At 39.3% G+C, this 15,339-nt stretch overlaps 1 protein-coding gene across 5 annotated transcripts; it reads left to right on the plus strand.

Annotated features, from left to right (window-relative positions):
- The first annotated feature begins 209 nt into the window (after positions 1–209).
- LOC116463409 (tripartite motif-containing protein 59) lies at positions 210–14,905 on the plus strand. Of its 5 annotated transcripts, none has more exons than XM_032146497.2 (3): positions 210–426; positions 1,230–1,299; positions 11,236–14,905. In XM_032146497.2, the coding sequence occupies exons 1-3, from the start codon at positions 356–358 to the stop codon at positions 12,448–12,450; spliced, it is 1,356 nt and encodes a 451-aa protein (XP_032002388.1). In that variant the 5' UTR covers positions 210–355; the 3' UTR covers positions 12,451–14,905. The 5 variants fall into 5 exon arrangements, with proteins under 5 accessions (XP_032002388.1, XP_032002389.1, XP_032002391.1 ...); XM_032146498.2 differs by having other exon boundaries at positions 224–333; positions 1,230–1,303; XM_032146500.2 differs by having other exon boundaries at positions 230–333.
- Positions 14,906–15,339: the final 434 nt, after the last annotated feature.

Below are 15,339 nucleotides of genomic sequence, written 5' to 3' on the forward strand. Positions count from 1 at the left end.
CTTCCGAGAGGTGGCCTGTGCCTAGCACGCAGGCGCGGAAAGCTGGGCGCCAGCCTTGAACTGACCCCAGCCACCTGCTTCGGGCCGCGCCGTCTGCCGTTTATTTTCGAACGAGCCCAGCAATAGTTCCCATTGGCCAATGCCTTGCAGTTGAATGTTGCCTGCAGACTGCGCCTGCGCCGCGACGCTCCGCGAGGCCCCGCCCGGTCTGGGCACCTGAAGCCCTTCGGGGCGGAGGGGGGCGGGGACTCGGGGCGGCTCTCAGCATCCGCCTGGAGCCCGTGGCGCTGTGTTTCGGCGCTGTGGAGTTGCCTGGTCCGCCTCCTCCCCGCGGTGAGTCTAAGGACCTTTACGGATGCGAGAAGGTGGTTTTGAGTCTTTTTTCTTTTCCTGTAGCACAGGCTGGTGTGCCCAGTGTGTTTGGCGGTGAGTCCTGGGGGCGTGACGATGGAGGGAGTGGCTTGGGACCTGCACTCATTCCCTCTTGTCCCACACTGGAGTTTGGGAAGCCACTTTCCCGTCCCTCCACTGTGGAGCTGCGTTCCTGTGAGGGAGGAGGCCCTCTGTGGTGGCGAGGGTGAGCTGAGCGGACGCCGTCGAGTCGGTCAGCCCCGCGGGGTTGGGGACGGGCGGGTGCCGAGGCGGAGGCGCGTTAGGAGGGAGGCCTGGGAGAGAGGAGCTTTGAGAAGGGGAAGGGAAGAGTACTGCCATTTTGAGCCCCTTTGTGGGGGGTGCTCGCAGGACTTAAGTGAGGTAGGTGCAGTTACCCATTTTACAGATGTGAAGCCTCACTTTTGAGAGGTATTTGGTAATACTGACCCAGGTCCCACAGCATTGACATGGCAGAACAGAGAGATGAGCAAACTATACTAAATCAGTTATAATTTAGAGCTGGCAAAGTATTTTACTCCCGTGGATGCTTTTGTCTTGTAGTTAATTTTAAGCACTCTAAAACGACCGTGAATGTTTTTTCTGCCATCACCAGAGAGCTCATAAGCTACTTGACGTTGTGAAAAGAGGTCCTTTGTGGCAGTCTGGTCAGTTAGGATTTTCAAGGAACAAGTCATACCTCTACTGCAGCTCCAGCAGCTGTGTTGGTGTTTGTGACTTTTCTGAAAACACAGTGAAGCATCGTGAAGATAAACATCAAAGACAGTGAACTAACAACCATTTTTATGACATGAGACAATAAATTGAAAACATTAAAGATAACATTATTTTAATTTTAGAATAAGAATAAAAGATTCTGGAGGAGTTGGAGAAGAGTGTATTCAGTCCCCAAACCACGAGATTGACGAAGTAGGTAAGTTCTGGGAAATTAAATATGAAAAACAATTAAGTTTTTACAGAGTGTATGATTTTAAACTATAAAGTGAAATTTACAAGTCTTTTGAAAAAACATTGTGTTGGTGGTGTATAAAATTCCAACCATCTTATCGAAGGAGCGGAGCATAAAGTGAAAAGTAAACAACTCCCTTCTCTGATCTATACCTTAAAGGTAGTCACTTAACTTTTTTGTACATCCTTCTAGAAATTTTACAAGAATGTGTACATCTCAAAACACATGCAAAGTTGTTATTTTATACATACAGATCTGCAGAACTACACAAAACTGCAAATTAAGTTACCTGGATACTTTTTCACTGTGCGTTCATATATTGGTCTTTTTAAATGAGTAAGTGGCTATTTAATCTGGCAAGGTGAAATTTTGATTTTAGGTAATGTTAGTTTTGACATTGCCTTTCACCAAACACGTTGATGAATATTTCCCACCAGATATATTTTTACTTTGAAAAGTATAACAAAAGCAATTAAAGCCTTAATTTCTCAAGTCAATTCCTGGTTAAATTGAATTAATAGTCTTTTTTTGTTTTGTTTTTAGTTTTTATTTTTATTTTTTAGTTTAGGGAAACAGGTTGATATCAAAATGAAAGAAAATAGTACAGATGGACAAAGAGAGTTAAAATCAGCTCACCATAGGATTTTTTAATTTGAAAAAGTTAAGGTGATCTCTCATTATTTTTGTGTATTTATATGTGACAGAATTATTTTTAAAAATCTTTTTTCTCAGACTTTCTGCAACAATGTTAAAAAAAATCATATATGTATATAAATGGTGCAGTTGTAATTATTTCTTAAGTCTTGAATTGCATGAAATGTATTTCTTCTTTATCAGTTAGCGCCACAAAGATGTGAGCCCCAATTTGGGTGGTGGCACCACTTGAATTTTCCCATACTTAAAGCTGACTCACTAGAAGTCTTGGGGCAAGTCATCGAATTCTATAACGTAGTAAATGTATTTTCCTTTCAGAAGTTGTGAAATGTAATTAACATTTTACAACTGTTGATGTTTAGAGTTGAAAGGCAGGAAAGCATTAGTGAATTAAAACTTAAAAACTGGTTTACACAGGAGAATGCGTAATGATATTTTTGGTGCTATTTAATCGTCTATTATACTGTCTATTACCTAATATGCCAGTTAGACATCAGGGAGGCTCCCTAGTGAATTGGCCCTCTGGAGAAAGACTTAATACAAAGTTTGGAAATTCAGAAATGTATTTGTTTTGACACTTAAACACACAAGACATTAGTGAAATAATTTGTAAGTAGAGTGATTTAGCCTCAGGTTTCTTTCTGAGAAGATTCATTTTTTCATATTCATATTTCTCGGTTACTTTTAAAAGAGAAGCAGGAAATCTTGAACTACTGGTTTTTACATGAGCTTAGTACTCACTAGAGGAAAATACATTTTACATGTATTATTTTACTTTTTTGCTTTTTAAAAACATACAGTAGTATAAATTGATTCAAATTCATTTAGCAAAAGAAAGACTGGATAATAGGCAAGACACTTGAAAATTTTTTAAAGTTTTTTTTTATTGTGTAAAATATACTAAACATAAAATTTACCATTTTAATTTTTTTAAGTATGCAGTTTGGTGGTATTAAATACATTCAAATTGTTTTGTAATTATCACCATCAACTATCTCCGTAACTTTTTCATCTTCCCAAACTGAAACTGTGTACCCATTAAACCAGCAGTCCTCAACCTGTTTGGCACCAGGGACCTGTCTTGTGGAAGACAGTTTTTCCATGGACGGGTGGGGGTGGGTGGTGCATGGTTTTGGGATAAAACTGTTCTGCCGCACATCATCAGGCATTAGTTAGATTCTCACAATGAGCCACAACATAGATCCCTCGTGTGTGCAGTTCACAGTAGGGTTCACGCTCTTAGGAGAATCTAATGCTGACACTGATCTGGCAGGAGGCAGAGCTCAGGTGGGCTTGAGGCGGAGCTCAGGTGGGCTTGCCTGCCGCCATGGTGGGGGTGCAGGGTGGGTAGGAAGGGTTGGGGACCCCTGCATTAAACGATAACTCTACATCTTCCCTGCTCTCAAGCCCTGGCAACTACCATTCTACTTTCTGTCTTTGAGGACTGCTTGTTGGTTTTGATATTGTATATATTATATGCTTTTTTCACGTATAATGTGAATGTAAATTTTTTTCCATTGAACTAATTGACTGAATTATATTAATAGATTTTTCGTTATTGAATTAACTTTGTATTTCTGGAAAGAACCTTATTTAGTCATAGTACAGTGTTTTTTTTAATGTACTCCTGTATTTGTTTTTGCTAACATTGTATTTAGAATTTTACATCAGTGTCCATTTTTGAAATTAGTCCATTTTTAGTTTGTATTGTCTCAGGTTTTGGAATCATGTTATACTGTCTTCAAAACATTTAGCAAACTTTTCATATTTGTATTCTGGAACAGTTGAGTAGGACCTAATCCACACTCAAGGGAGAGGAGATTTCAAGAGTATCAAGGAAGTGTAGGTCATTGGGGGCCATTTTAGAGGCTGCCTATCACAGATAGCTAATGGCTTGTTTATTTACTTAAAGAACCAACTCTTAGACTGGTCATGGTGGCTCACAGCTGTAATCCTGGCACTTTGGGAGGCTGACGGGGGGGAGGATCACTTGAGGCTAGGAGTTTGAGACCAGCCTGGGCAATATAGTGAGACCCTATCTCTACAAAGCATAAAAACATTAGGCATGCGTGTTAACATGCACCTATCAGCTACTTGGGAGGCTGAGCTGGAAGGATTGTTTGAGCCTGGGAAGTTGAGGCTGCAGTGAGCCATGGTCACACCACTGCATTTCCAGCCCTGGTGACAGAGCAAGACTCAGTCTCAAAAACTGGGTTTATCAGTTCTAGCAATTTTTTTTTTTTTTTTTTTTTTTTGAGACACAGTCTTGCTCTGTCACCCAGACTGGAGTGTAATGGCATGATCTCAGCTCACTGTGACCTCCGCCTCCCAGGTTTAAGCGATTCTCCTGCCTCAGCCTCCCGAGTAGCTGGGATTATAGGTGCCTGTCACCCTGCCCAGCTAATTTTTGTATTTTTAGTAGAGACGGGGTTTTGTCATGTTGGCCAGGCTGGTCTCGAACTCCTGACTTCAGGTGGTCTGCCTGCCTCGGCCTCCCAAAGTACTGGGATTACAGGTGTGAGCCACAGTGCCCAGCCAGTTTTAGCAATTTAAGTTTTCTAGTTCATTATCATCTTCCATTTATCTTTATTCTTTTTTTTTTTTTTTTTGAGACAAAGTGTGGCTCTGTAGTCTAGGCTGGAATGCAGTGAAACGACCATGGCTTATGGCTCACTGCAGCCTGGACCTCCCAGGCTCAAGCAATCCTCCCTCCTCAGCCTCCTGAGTAGCTGGGACTAATAGGTATGCGCCACCATACTTGGCTAAGTTTTTTTATTTTTTGTAGAGATGGGGTTTCACTGTGTTGCCAGGGCTAGTCTTGAATTGCTGGGCTCAAGTGATCCTTCCACCTTGGCCTTCCACAGTGCTGGGATTACAGGTATGAGCCATCACGCCAGGCCAATTTTTATTCTTTTTTTTCCACTTTTCTTCTTTTTTTAAGTTGAATTATTTTATATTCCTTTTGGTTTGGTAAGTAAAGTGTATGGTGTCAGCTCTGCCCATGTAATTTTTTTTTTAGCTCTGTAGATTTTACTGAAGAGTATTTCTGTTGTTTCACATGAATAAATTATGTCTTGGCTGTGTACAGAATTCTCAGCTCATATCCCTTTCCTTCTAGACTTTGTGGACATTGCTACATTGTGGTCTAGCATTCCTTGTTGCTGGTGATGTTCTGGTTATTTCCTGCTGTGTAACAAACATCTGAAAGCTTGGCTGGCCAGATATTCAAGATGTCTTTTTCACTCATGTGTCTGGCAGCTCCTTGCCCTTCTATTTGGCCTCTCTTCAGCAAAGTAGCCTGGACTTCTTACATAGCAGTTTGTGGCTCCGAGGCCGCAACCTGCCAAACTAGTTAAGGGCTATACCTAGAACTCACCACATCACTTATACTGTATCCTGTTGGTCAGAGCAATCACATGGCCCACACATATTCTAATAGGGGGAGAATAGATTTCATCTCTTCATGCGCAGGGAGTAGCAGCAAAGTCACATTACAGGACAGCTCATGTGGGAGATAATTATTGTGGCCATTCCAATTTTGGAAATTCCAGTCTCCCAGAGGAGAATTCTGAGACCTTTGGTTTTGTTTTCCTTTTTTCATCCTTCTTTTCTGTGTGGATACTTGTAGGATTATCCTTATTTCTTTAAAATTGTATTATATTTTTAATTGCTTAATAGTTAAAAGTGAAACCATGTTTTATAGCTGTATGAAGGAAACCAATATATTTTACCCCAAAATATATTTCCTTGATATATTTCAAAATGGCTATTCAGAAGGGCTGGAAATGCAAACATAGCTGCAAAGCTGTCTTGGGGAGATTTGCATCGGTAGAGAATCTGCCCTGATGCAGCCAGGCTTTCTCTGAAGTCTGCCCCCTTGTCTGGATCTAGGAAAGGTTAACTGAGAGTCTGAGGTCTCCAAAGGTCTGAAAGAAACATTTTCTGTCTATTCTCTCTGAGGACTGCTCCCAGTGAGGTTTCACCTACGTAATAAGTCCACTGTTGCTAGCCAGGGTCCTTTTCTCACATAACCTTTTCTTTTTTTTAAAAAAAAAAAAAAAAAAAAAGTGAAACCATGATTTATAATGAAAAACAGATTCTTGCCCTCTAGAAGCAGTCACTTTTATCTGCTTTAACATTTCTTTTGGTATTTTCTTTTATATTTCTAGATATTTATTTTTTGTGGGTTATTTTTTAAGTATGTATTGACTTTCTTATAAGGAAAAATTAAGATTTAGTTCTTAAACTGTTTCCTTTCCTCATTTTCCCCCTCAATATAATTTTGTTACTCTTTGGTAAAATCAGTATTTGATATTTACAATATTATGACTGTTACAGTGACAGCTGAGCCATATACTATATTATTAATATTTCCTCTCTTTTCATGATTCCATCACGTTTTTTCCCTAAATTTAGTTACCTCTCAATATGTTTCATATACATGAAGCATTTCTGTCAGTTTCATTTATTTACTTAAAGATCTGTCTTCTGCATGCCTGAAATCACAGCACTTTGGGAGGTCGAGGCGGGCAGATCATGAGGTCAGGAGATTGAGACCATCCTGGCTATCATGGTGAAACCCCATCTCTACTAAAAATACAAAAAAATTAGCTGGGCGTGGTGGCGAGCGCCTGTAGTCCTAGCTACTGGGGAAGCTGAGGCAGGAGAATGGCATGAACCCAAGAGGCAGAGCTTGCAGTGGGCGGAGATAGTGCCACTGCACTCCAGCCTGGGCGACAGAGCGAGACTCTGTTTCAAAAAAAAAAAAAGATCTGTCTTTTGGATCTTTCTTCCTCTTCTAGAGTGACTCTTCCCTAGGCTTTCACAGTTGTCCTGGACTTTATTTCACCATTATGCTGGTGAACATTCTTGCTTTTCTTTTCTCCCTGCAGTAGCTTCTTTAGAAAGAGTGGAAGAAGGTTGTTCATTTTTGAGATCTTGTATTGTCCAACTGTCTTTATATAAAAATGGATTTTTTTTTTCTAGGTATAGAATTTTAATTTCCATTTCAGAAGCCATTTTTTTTTCCCTAAGAATATCAAAGGCATTACTCCATTGTCTTATTATTTCCAGTGTTATTGATGTTTTTACTGTTTGGAAACCTACATACAGCATAGCTAAATCCAAGATGTTCATCCTAGAAGATATACATAGGTTAATTTTTTGTTCTTTTTCTTCCTTTCAGAAGCCTAGACTGGTTGTGGAAAATTTCTGCTGCATAAAATTTCATACTGGTTTCTGAAAGAACTAGCCTGTAAGCATGGTAGCCACCTGTATCTTTTTTTTTTCTAAAAAAAAAAAAAAAAAAAAAGACAGGGTCTTGCTCTGTTGCCTAGGCTGGAGTGCAGTGGAATAGTCGTGGCTCACTGCAGCCTCAACTTCTTGGGCTCAAGTGAAGTGATCCTCCTGCCTCAGCTTCCCACGTAGCTGGGATTATAGGTGTGTATCACTGTGCCCAACTAATGTTTAATTTTTCATAGAGATGGGGTCTCATGGTGTTGCCCAGGTTGGTCTTGAACTCCTGGCTTCAAGTGATCTTCCCACCTCGGCCTCCCAAAGTGCTGGAATTACAGGCATGAGCCACTGCACCTGGCCCACCTATATAGTTTACTTCTCAGGCAGCAACCAGAGTCAGAAAGTTCCTGACCTTAAAGGAAGTTATTTTTCAGTTCTAGTTTCTCTTGAATTTGTTGCCTAAAATTAGTTTTTAATCAATAAATCAGTGAGAAAAGGGTAGTCTGAGAATAGATTTTGACTTCTGTGAACTTCAAGTTATCCACAAATTTTTGTCTAAAAAGTATTATTAAAAATTTTACATATGATAGCAGTAACTTTGAGACCAACCATGATTTTTGCTTCCTTTTTTTTTTTTCCCCTTTTTTTGAGACAGAGTCTTGCTCTGTTGCCCAGGCTGGAGTGCAGTTGCGCCATCTCATCCCTCAGCTTCCTGAGTAGCTGGGATTATAGGGATTACAGGTGTGCGCCACCATGCCTGGCTAATTTTTGCATTTTTTGTAGATACAGGGTTTCACCATGTTGGCCAGGCTGGTCTCAAACTCCTTGCCTCAAGTGATCCACCTGCTTTGGCCTGCTTCCATTTTATGTAAGCTTAGGATATGCTTCACGATGTTGTGAATATTCTCATTCTAAAGAAGGTTGAGCTTTTGGGCCCCTAAATGCATTCTCAGAGCTGTTCCCTCGTTTTTTGCAAGCATAGAATAGGGGTTTGGAGAGAAAAGTTAGATTCTATTTTAGGACTAGTTTTGCTACGTAAACAATTGAATAGCTCCAGTAATATTAAATCTAGATTAAATGTATGTCCACTGCCCAAATTTTAGTTCCTACAAAGTGTTATTCTGTTTATTCCTTCAATGTGAATTCTGACATCACTGAAATACTCTGAAAAAACACCTTTGTTTTTCTTGGGTGGTTTCTGTATGACTTCATAGCTTTCTGTAGGTGTAGGGTAAAGTTGTAAAGTCTTGCCAACATGCACTCACTTGAATTTGTCTGCAGCGAATGTCATCTTCTTTACTGTTGCTCAATTACTTCAGATTACTGGAGTGCTTTACAGTTCAAGCGTAGTCTCTGTGTGACACACTTTGGCTCATTCGGGATCTGAATATTGTCATTCCGAATGGAGTGTTTTTTTTCTTTTTTTTTTTTTTTTTGAGACAGAGTCTCACTCTGTCGCCCAGGCTGGTGTGCAGTGGCGTGAACTCGGCTCACTGCAAGCTCTGCCTCCCGGGTTCACGCCATTCTCCTGCCTCAGCCTCCCAAGTGGCTGGGACTACAGGTGCCCGCCACCACGTCCGGCTAATTTTTTTTGTATTTTTAGTAGAGATGGGGTTTCACCATGTTAGCCAGGATGGTCTCAATCTCCTGACCTCATGATCCACCCCCGTCGGCCTCCCAAAGTGCGGAGATTACGGGCGTGAGCCCCTGCGCCCGGCCTGAATGGAGTATTTTCTCATAGATTTTCCTTTTACACCTTTTCCTAAGCAGAGATTTTGCTATTAAAAGACAAAAACCAAAAAACCCCAAAACAAAAATCTGTATTAACACAGGTCTCTGAAAAGGCATTTGTTCATTGAACCAATAACAAGTGAATGCCTGCTGTGTTAAAATTTGTGCCTAATTGCAGGAACATAACCATTTAGACACAATTCCTGCCCTTATAGGAGGCCTACATTCTAATGTATACAGAAAAGTTACAAAATTCTTTCAAATAAAATCTTGTTAAAGTGCTATGAAGTAAAAATGCAGTGTTTAATGAGAATAACAGGGGACCTAATCTGGGGAAAAGGCAGCCTCAAGTTGAGCCTTGAAGGAAGAGTAAGAGTTTGACAGATCGTAAAGATAAGGAGCCAAGTTTGCATTTTATTAAAAATGCAGTTAGTTACTTTTAGTTGCTGTTTTCACAGATTTTTAATCTTAAAAGTTAGTTTTATAGCATGTGATTTGGTAACCTTTATATTTTACGTGAATGGCACTTGGGTGTTTATTTTTTTTTGAGATGGAGTTTCGCTCTTGTTGCCCAGATGAGTGTGATGGTGTAATCTTGGCTCACTGCAACCTCTGCCTCCTGAGTTAAAGCAATTCTCCTGTCTCAGCCTCCCAAGTAGCTGGGATTACAGGCATTTGCCACCACACTGGGCTAATTTTGTATTTTTAGTAGAGACGGAGTTTCTCCATGTTGGTCAGGCTGGTCTCAAACTCCCGACTTCAAGTGATCCACCCACCTCAGCCTCCCAAAGTGCTGGGATTACAGGCGTGAGCCACCGCGCCTGGCCATGGCACTTGGGTTTTTAAGTTTTGCCTAAGGTACTTTCAACAGTGGTGTAACTTGATTTTTCTCTATCAAGGGGTAAGCTAGTCTTTAGAATTGTGGCTTATGCATTGGGGGTAGGTATAAAGGAAAACAGTAGGAGGTGGTAGGGTGCAAAATGGTCAGGCTTCTGTTACTGGAAATATCAATAGTAGCTTGCCAAGAGGTCAAGTTACTTGTGTCAGAGATGGTCTCTGAACAATTGCTGCGTTTCTTTTTCTGTCTCAGAGAAATACTGATCGAGAGACTTTTTCATGAAGGAAAGATGACTAATGGTCTCCTTTTTGTTCTTTACCATTTAGTGCCCTAGTTTTTCACTTAAAAATTAAGGCAATAATTCACAGTTACCATAGTCAACTCTTATCTTTCAAACTGATTTTTATTATGAGGATTAATTCAAAATTTTTCTGCCTTCTAAATCTCCAAGTTAAAATTATTGCCTTAGAAAATTATACTATGCTGATCCTGGGGTTTAAGCATTCTTGTATTCTAATTTGAGAAGCTAAAAAATTTATGGTAGTAACAGTTACTGTGGAGAAATTTGATAACTTGCTTTAGAAACCATTATTGAGCCAACTGGGACATGTTTCCTCCTTTTATATTAAAGAATATACTTTTGCTAAGCCTAACTTGTTATAATAGAAATAGTCTTGTCTACTCATTATATGTGCTTGGTTTTGATTTTATCATCTTAAATGTTAAAACGTTGGACAAAATAGTTGTAATCACTAAGTAGACTTTAACAGAACACTTTGAATTTTAGTCTTTATTAAGTAGTGTATTAGTCTGTTTTCATACTGCTGATAAAGACATACCTGAGACTGGGTAATTTATAAGGAAAAAGAGGTTTAATGGACTCACCGTTCCACGTGGCTGGGGAGACCTCACAATCATGGCAGAAGGTTAAAGGCACGTCTCACATGGCAGCAGACAAGAAAAGAGAATGAGTCAAGCGAAAGGGGTTTCCTCTTACAAAACCATCAGATCTCGTGATACCACAAGAACAGTATGGGGGAACTGCCCCCATGACTAAAGTTATCTACCGCCAAGTCCCTCCCACAACATGTGGGAATTATGGGAGTTACAATTCAAGATGAGATTTGGGTGGAGACACAGCCAAACCATATCACATAGCAACAAATTTAAATAACTTAAATTTGAAGCATTTTACTACAAATTAATGATAATTGCCTTGGGATGATTTTGGTCCCTAAGGAATAAACTCTTAATTGTGATCAGTTATTCACTGTATATACTAGGAATTGAATTACTCAGAAAGCTTCCTTTTAAAAATACCTTGTTCTCTTTTAAATGACAAGCAGTATGGTAACAATTTGGAGGTTAATGCCTAGAATGTTAAATAATATGTACAGGTGTCTCTGTGTAAACTTAAAATACATTTTTCTCTTGACAGGAAATGCACAATTTTGAGGAAGAGTTAACTTGTCCCATATGTTACAGTATTTTTGAAGATCCTCGTGTACTGCCATGCTCTCATACATTTTGTAGAAATTGTTTGGAAAACATTCTTCAGGCATCTGGTAACTTTTATATATGGAGACCTTTACGAATTCCACTCAAGTGCCCTAATTGCAGAAGTATTATTGAAATTGCTCCAACTGGCATTGAATCTTTACCTGTTAATTTTGCACTAAGAGCTATTATTGAAAAGTACCAGCAAGAAGACCATCCAGATATTGTCACCTGCCCTGAACATTACAGGCAACCATTAAATGTTTACTGTCTATTAGACAAAAAATTAGTTTGTGGTCATTGCCTTACCATAGGTCAACATCATGGTCATCCTATAGATGACCTTCAAAGTGCCTATTTGAAAGAAAAGGACACTCCTCAAAAACTGCTTGAACAGTTGACTGACACACACTGGACAGATCTTACCTGTCTTATTGAAAAGCTGGAAGAACAAAAATCTCATTCTGAGAAAATGATCCAAGGCGATAAGGAAGTTGTTCTCCAGTATTTTAAGGAGCTTAATGATATATTAGAACAGAAAAAAAAAAGTTTCCTAACGGCTCTCTGTGATGTTGGTAATCTAATTAATCAAGAATATACTCCACAAATTGAAAGAATGAGGAAAATAAGAGAGCAGCAGCTTGAATTAATGACACTGACAACATCTTTACAAGAAGAGTCTCCACTTAAATTTCTTGAAAAAGTTGATGATGTACGCCAGCATGTACAGATCTTGAAACAAAGACCACTTCCTGAGGTTCAACCTGTTGAAATTTATCCTCGAGTAAGCAAAATATTGAAAGAAGAATGGAGCAGAACAGAAATTGGACAAATTAAGAACGTTCTCATTCCCAAAATGAAAATTTCTCCAAAAAGGATGCCATGTTCCTGGCCTGATAAGGATGAAAAGGAAATTGAATTTTTAAAAATTTTAAACATTGTTGTAGTTACATTAATTTCAGTGATACTGATGTCGATACTCTTTTTCAACCAACACATCATAACCTTTTTAAATGAAATCACTTTAATATGGTTTTCTGAAGCCTCTCTATCTGTTTACCAAAGTTTATCTAACAGTCTGCATGAGGTAAAGAATACACTGTGTCACATTTTCTATTTGTTGAAGGAATTCGTATGGAAAATAGTTTCCCATTGAAAACGTCAACCTGAATTGTTTAAATGGGCTTATTCTGTACATTGCTAAATGAAAAATGGGGTGGCATGGATAAATAGCAAACTAAGCTTTATTAGCGCTGCAACTAATATAAACAAATGTTTATATTTGTTACTTCTTTTGGTTAGCAATGATATGTCAAAGTTAGAAATATCTGAAATACTCAAATCTTTGGGAAACAGAATCTAGTAACAATTTGAAAATTAATACACCATCCCATTTTTATTGGCTTTATGAAGGTTGACATAATGTTGCTGTGACATTTAAACATTCTTGTACCAATATTGTCTTTTATCATTATTATATACTGCAGTTAATTGGCTTTACAGTTCTTTATATATATAACAAAATCCTGAAAGTACATATACCTTTATTTTGATGTGGCTTGAAGCTTTTGAATGGATGAATAAGGATGATAGAAAGGTTTCAAAATCAAGCAACAAAGTCTTAAAGTGATAAGGCATGGCTTAAAGATCTTTTGATCAAACATACCTGTGTTTTAGATAGATTTAAGAGCCCTAAATGTTTATCACCATTCACTCCAAATAAAGCTATTGCTTTTGGATAACTGTTAGAGAACAGTGGCTTTTTAAAAGAAATTTTTGAGACTGGGTCTCACCTTGTTGCCCAGGCTGGAGTGTAGTTGTCTAGTCATGACTCACTGCAGTTTCGACCACCCAGGCTCAATTGATCCTCCCGCCTCTGCCTCTGGAGTAGCTGGGACAAGGCACACACCCCCATGCCTGGCTAATTAAAAAATGTTTTTTGTAGAAACGAGGTTTTGCCATATTGCCTAGGTTGGTTTCAAACTTATGGGCTCAAGAGATCTGCCCACCTTGCCTCCCAAAGTGCTGGGATTACAGATGTTAGCCACACTGTGCCTGGGGGCCAGCATTTTCTAATATTGTCGTATTCTATAGTTTGTGTAAATTTAAGATTGTATGTTTTTTCTGCTCGTCAGTCAAATCAGTTCTTGGATTAAAAACTCATTTTTACTAGAACAGAATCATGTTGGTAACTTGGTCTGCAACAGGTTTTGATGGCATCATGTGGACTTTATTCATCTTGACTCATTTAAATTTTCTACCACATTCCCTTAAGCTAATGCAAAAGTACCAACAACTTAATCTTTTTTTTTTTTTTTTTGAGACGGAGTCTTGCTCTGTTGCCCTCGCTGGAGTGCAGTGGCGTGATCTCGGCTCGTTGCAAGCTCTGCCTCCCAGGTTCACACCATTCTCCTGCCTCAGCCTCCCGAGTAGCTGGGACTGCAGGCACCTGCCACCACACCCAGCTAATTTTCTGTATTTTTAGTAGAAACAGGGTTTCACTGTGTTAGCCAGGATGGTCTCGATCTCCTGACCTCATGATCCACCTGCGTCAGCCTCCCAAAGTGCTGGGATTACAGGCGTGAGCCACCACGCCTGGCCCAACAACTTAATCTATTAGCTTTGCCTAAGAGGGCCTATTAAATCAAAGCCCTTTAGTTCCCTTTAACAGGGACTGGAGTTATGATGCATGTGTTACGACTCTTGGCCCACCGTCCATGCAACCCTAAGTGCAGGTTGATGTGCTTTCCAGAAATCCCAAAGGGGCTGCTCTTGGATCACCGAAGAAGAGCTAGTTCAGAAAGACATTCTGGGTCAGATTAGACTATGCTCCTGGCCCTACAGATTGCACATAAACTATCATAAATAAATACAGCTTTTTCAGGGAACTAGTTCTAAAACTCTTATCTGCTGAGAATAAGTCTTAACACTAAGATGACTATTATATCAATTTATTATTAGAATCAGACTTACACCTAGCACAATTAACTATTGTGTGGGCAAAGAACATTTAAAGGGCATAGTAGAGCTAAGGAGAGACACATACTCAGCTATTTAGAGATAGATAAAAATGTTAAGTTGCACTGATTACTTAAAATACTAGTCACACCATAAAAGTGCCCTGTAGTTTCAAAAACACATAAGCAATGAAATGTTTATTAGCCATTATGTTAAGCTACTTAATCTCATTTCTGTGATGTGAATATTTTTAACCCCCACTTTTTGTAGATGAGGGAACCGACAAGTGACTTGCCCAAGGCCATAGAGCTGAGAAAACCCACGCATTCTCTTTTCAGAGTTCATGCTATCACTCAACTTTAAAGTAGGCCAAGATTAATGTTGGTAAGGGTTTGTAATCTGTAAGAATAGCTAAAAACATAAGTATATATGTCATTTTAGATTTGACATTATTTTGTATCTTGCTAGTTTTTAGGAAAACTTTTCATTTTGTTAAGTATGCATGAATATAGTTGAATATATGAGTAACTGGTTCTTATGCTGCTGTTTTGTATTTTTACCAGCAGGAAGATTGCAAAAGTTAACGTATATAAATCTTGAAATATTTCTAAGTTTTATGCATAACAAAATATGTATTTTAATAAACTCTTTGATATTTTATTTGCACTGTCTTAATGAGACTTCCAAACTCAGGAGTGGCAGCTATGAGAGTTGAGTTTCACATGGGTTCTAGGTACTTCTAATTCTTTGAGACTTAGTACTGCAGGCTGGGCACGGTGGCTCATGCCTGTAGTCCAGCACTTTGGGAGGCTGAGGCAGGCAGATCACTTGAGGCCAGGAGTTTGAGACCAGCTTGGCCAACATGGCAAAACCCCACGTCTACCAAAAACTGGGCACTGTGGTGTGCACCTGTAGTCCCAGCTACTCATGTGGCTGAGGCACTTGAATCGCTTGAACCCATGAGGCGGGGTTGCAGTGAGCCAAGATCTTGCCACAGCACTCCACCCTGGGTGATGGAGTGAAACTCTCAAAAAAAAAAAAAAAAAAAAAAAAAAAAAAATCTGAGCTCTACTACATTGGTTATTAA

Source organism: Hylobates moloch, unplaced genomic scaffold (genome assembly GCF_009828535.3).
Source record: "Hylobates moloch isolate HMO894 unplaced genomic scaffold, HMol_V3 SCAFFOLD_35, whole genome shotgun sequence".
NCBI lineage: Eukaryota > Metazoa > Chordata > Mammalia > Primates > Hylobatidae > Hylobates > Hylobates moloch.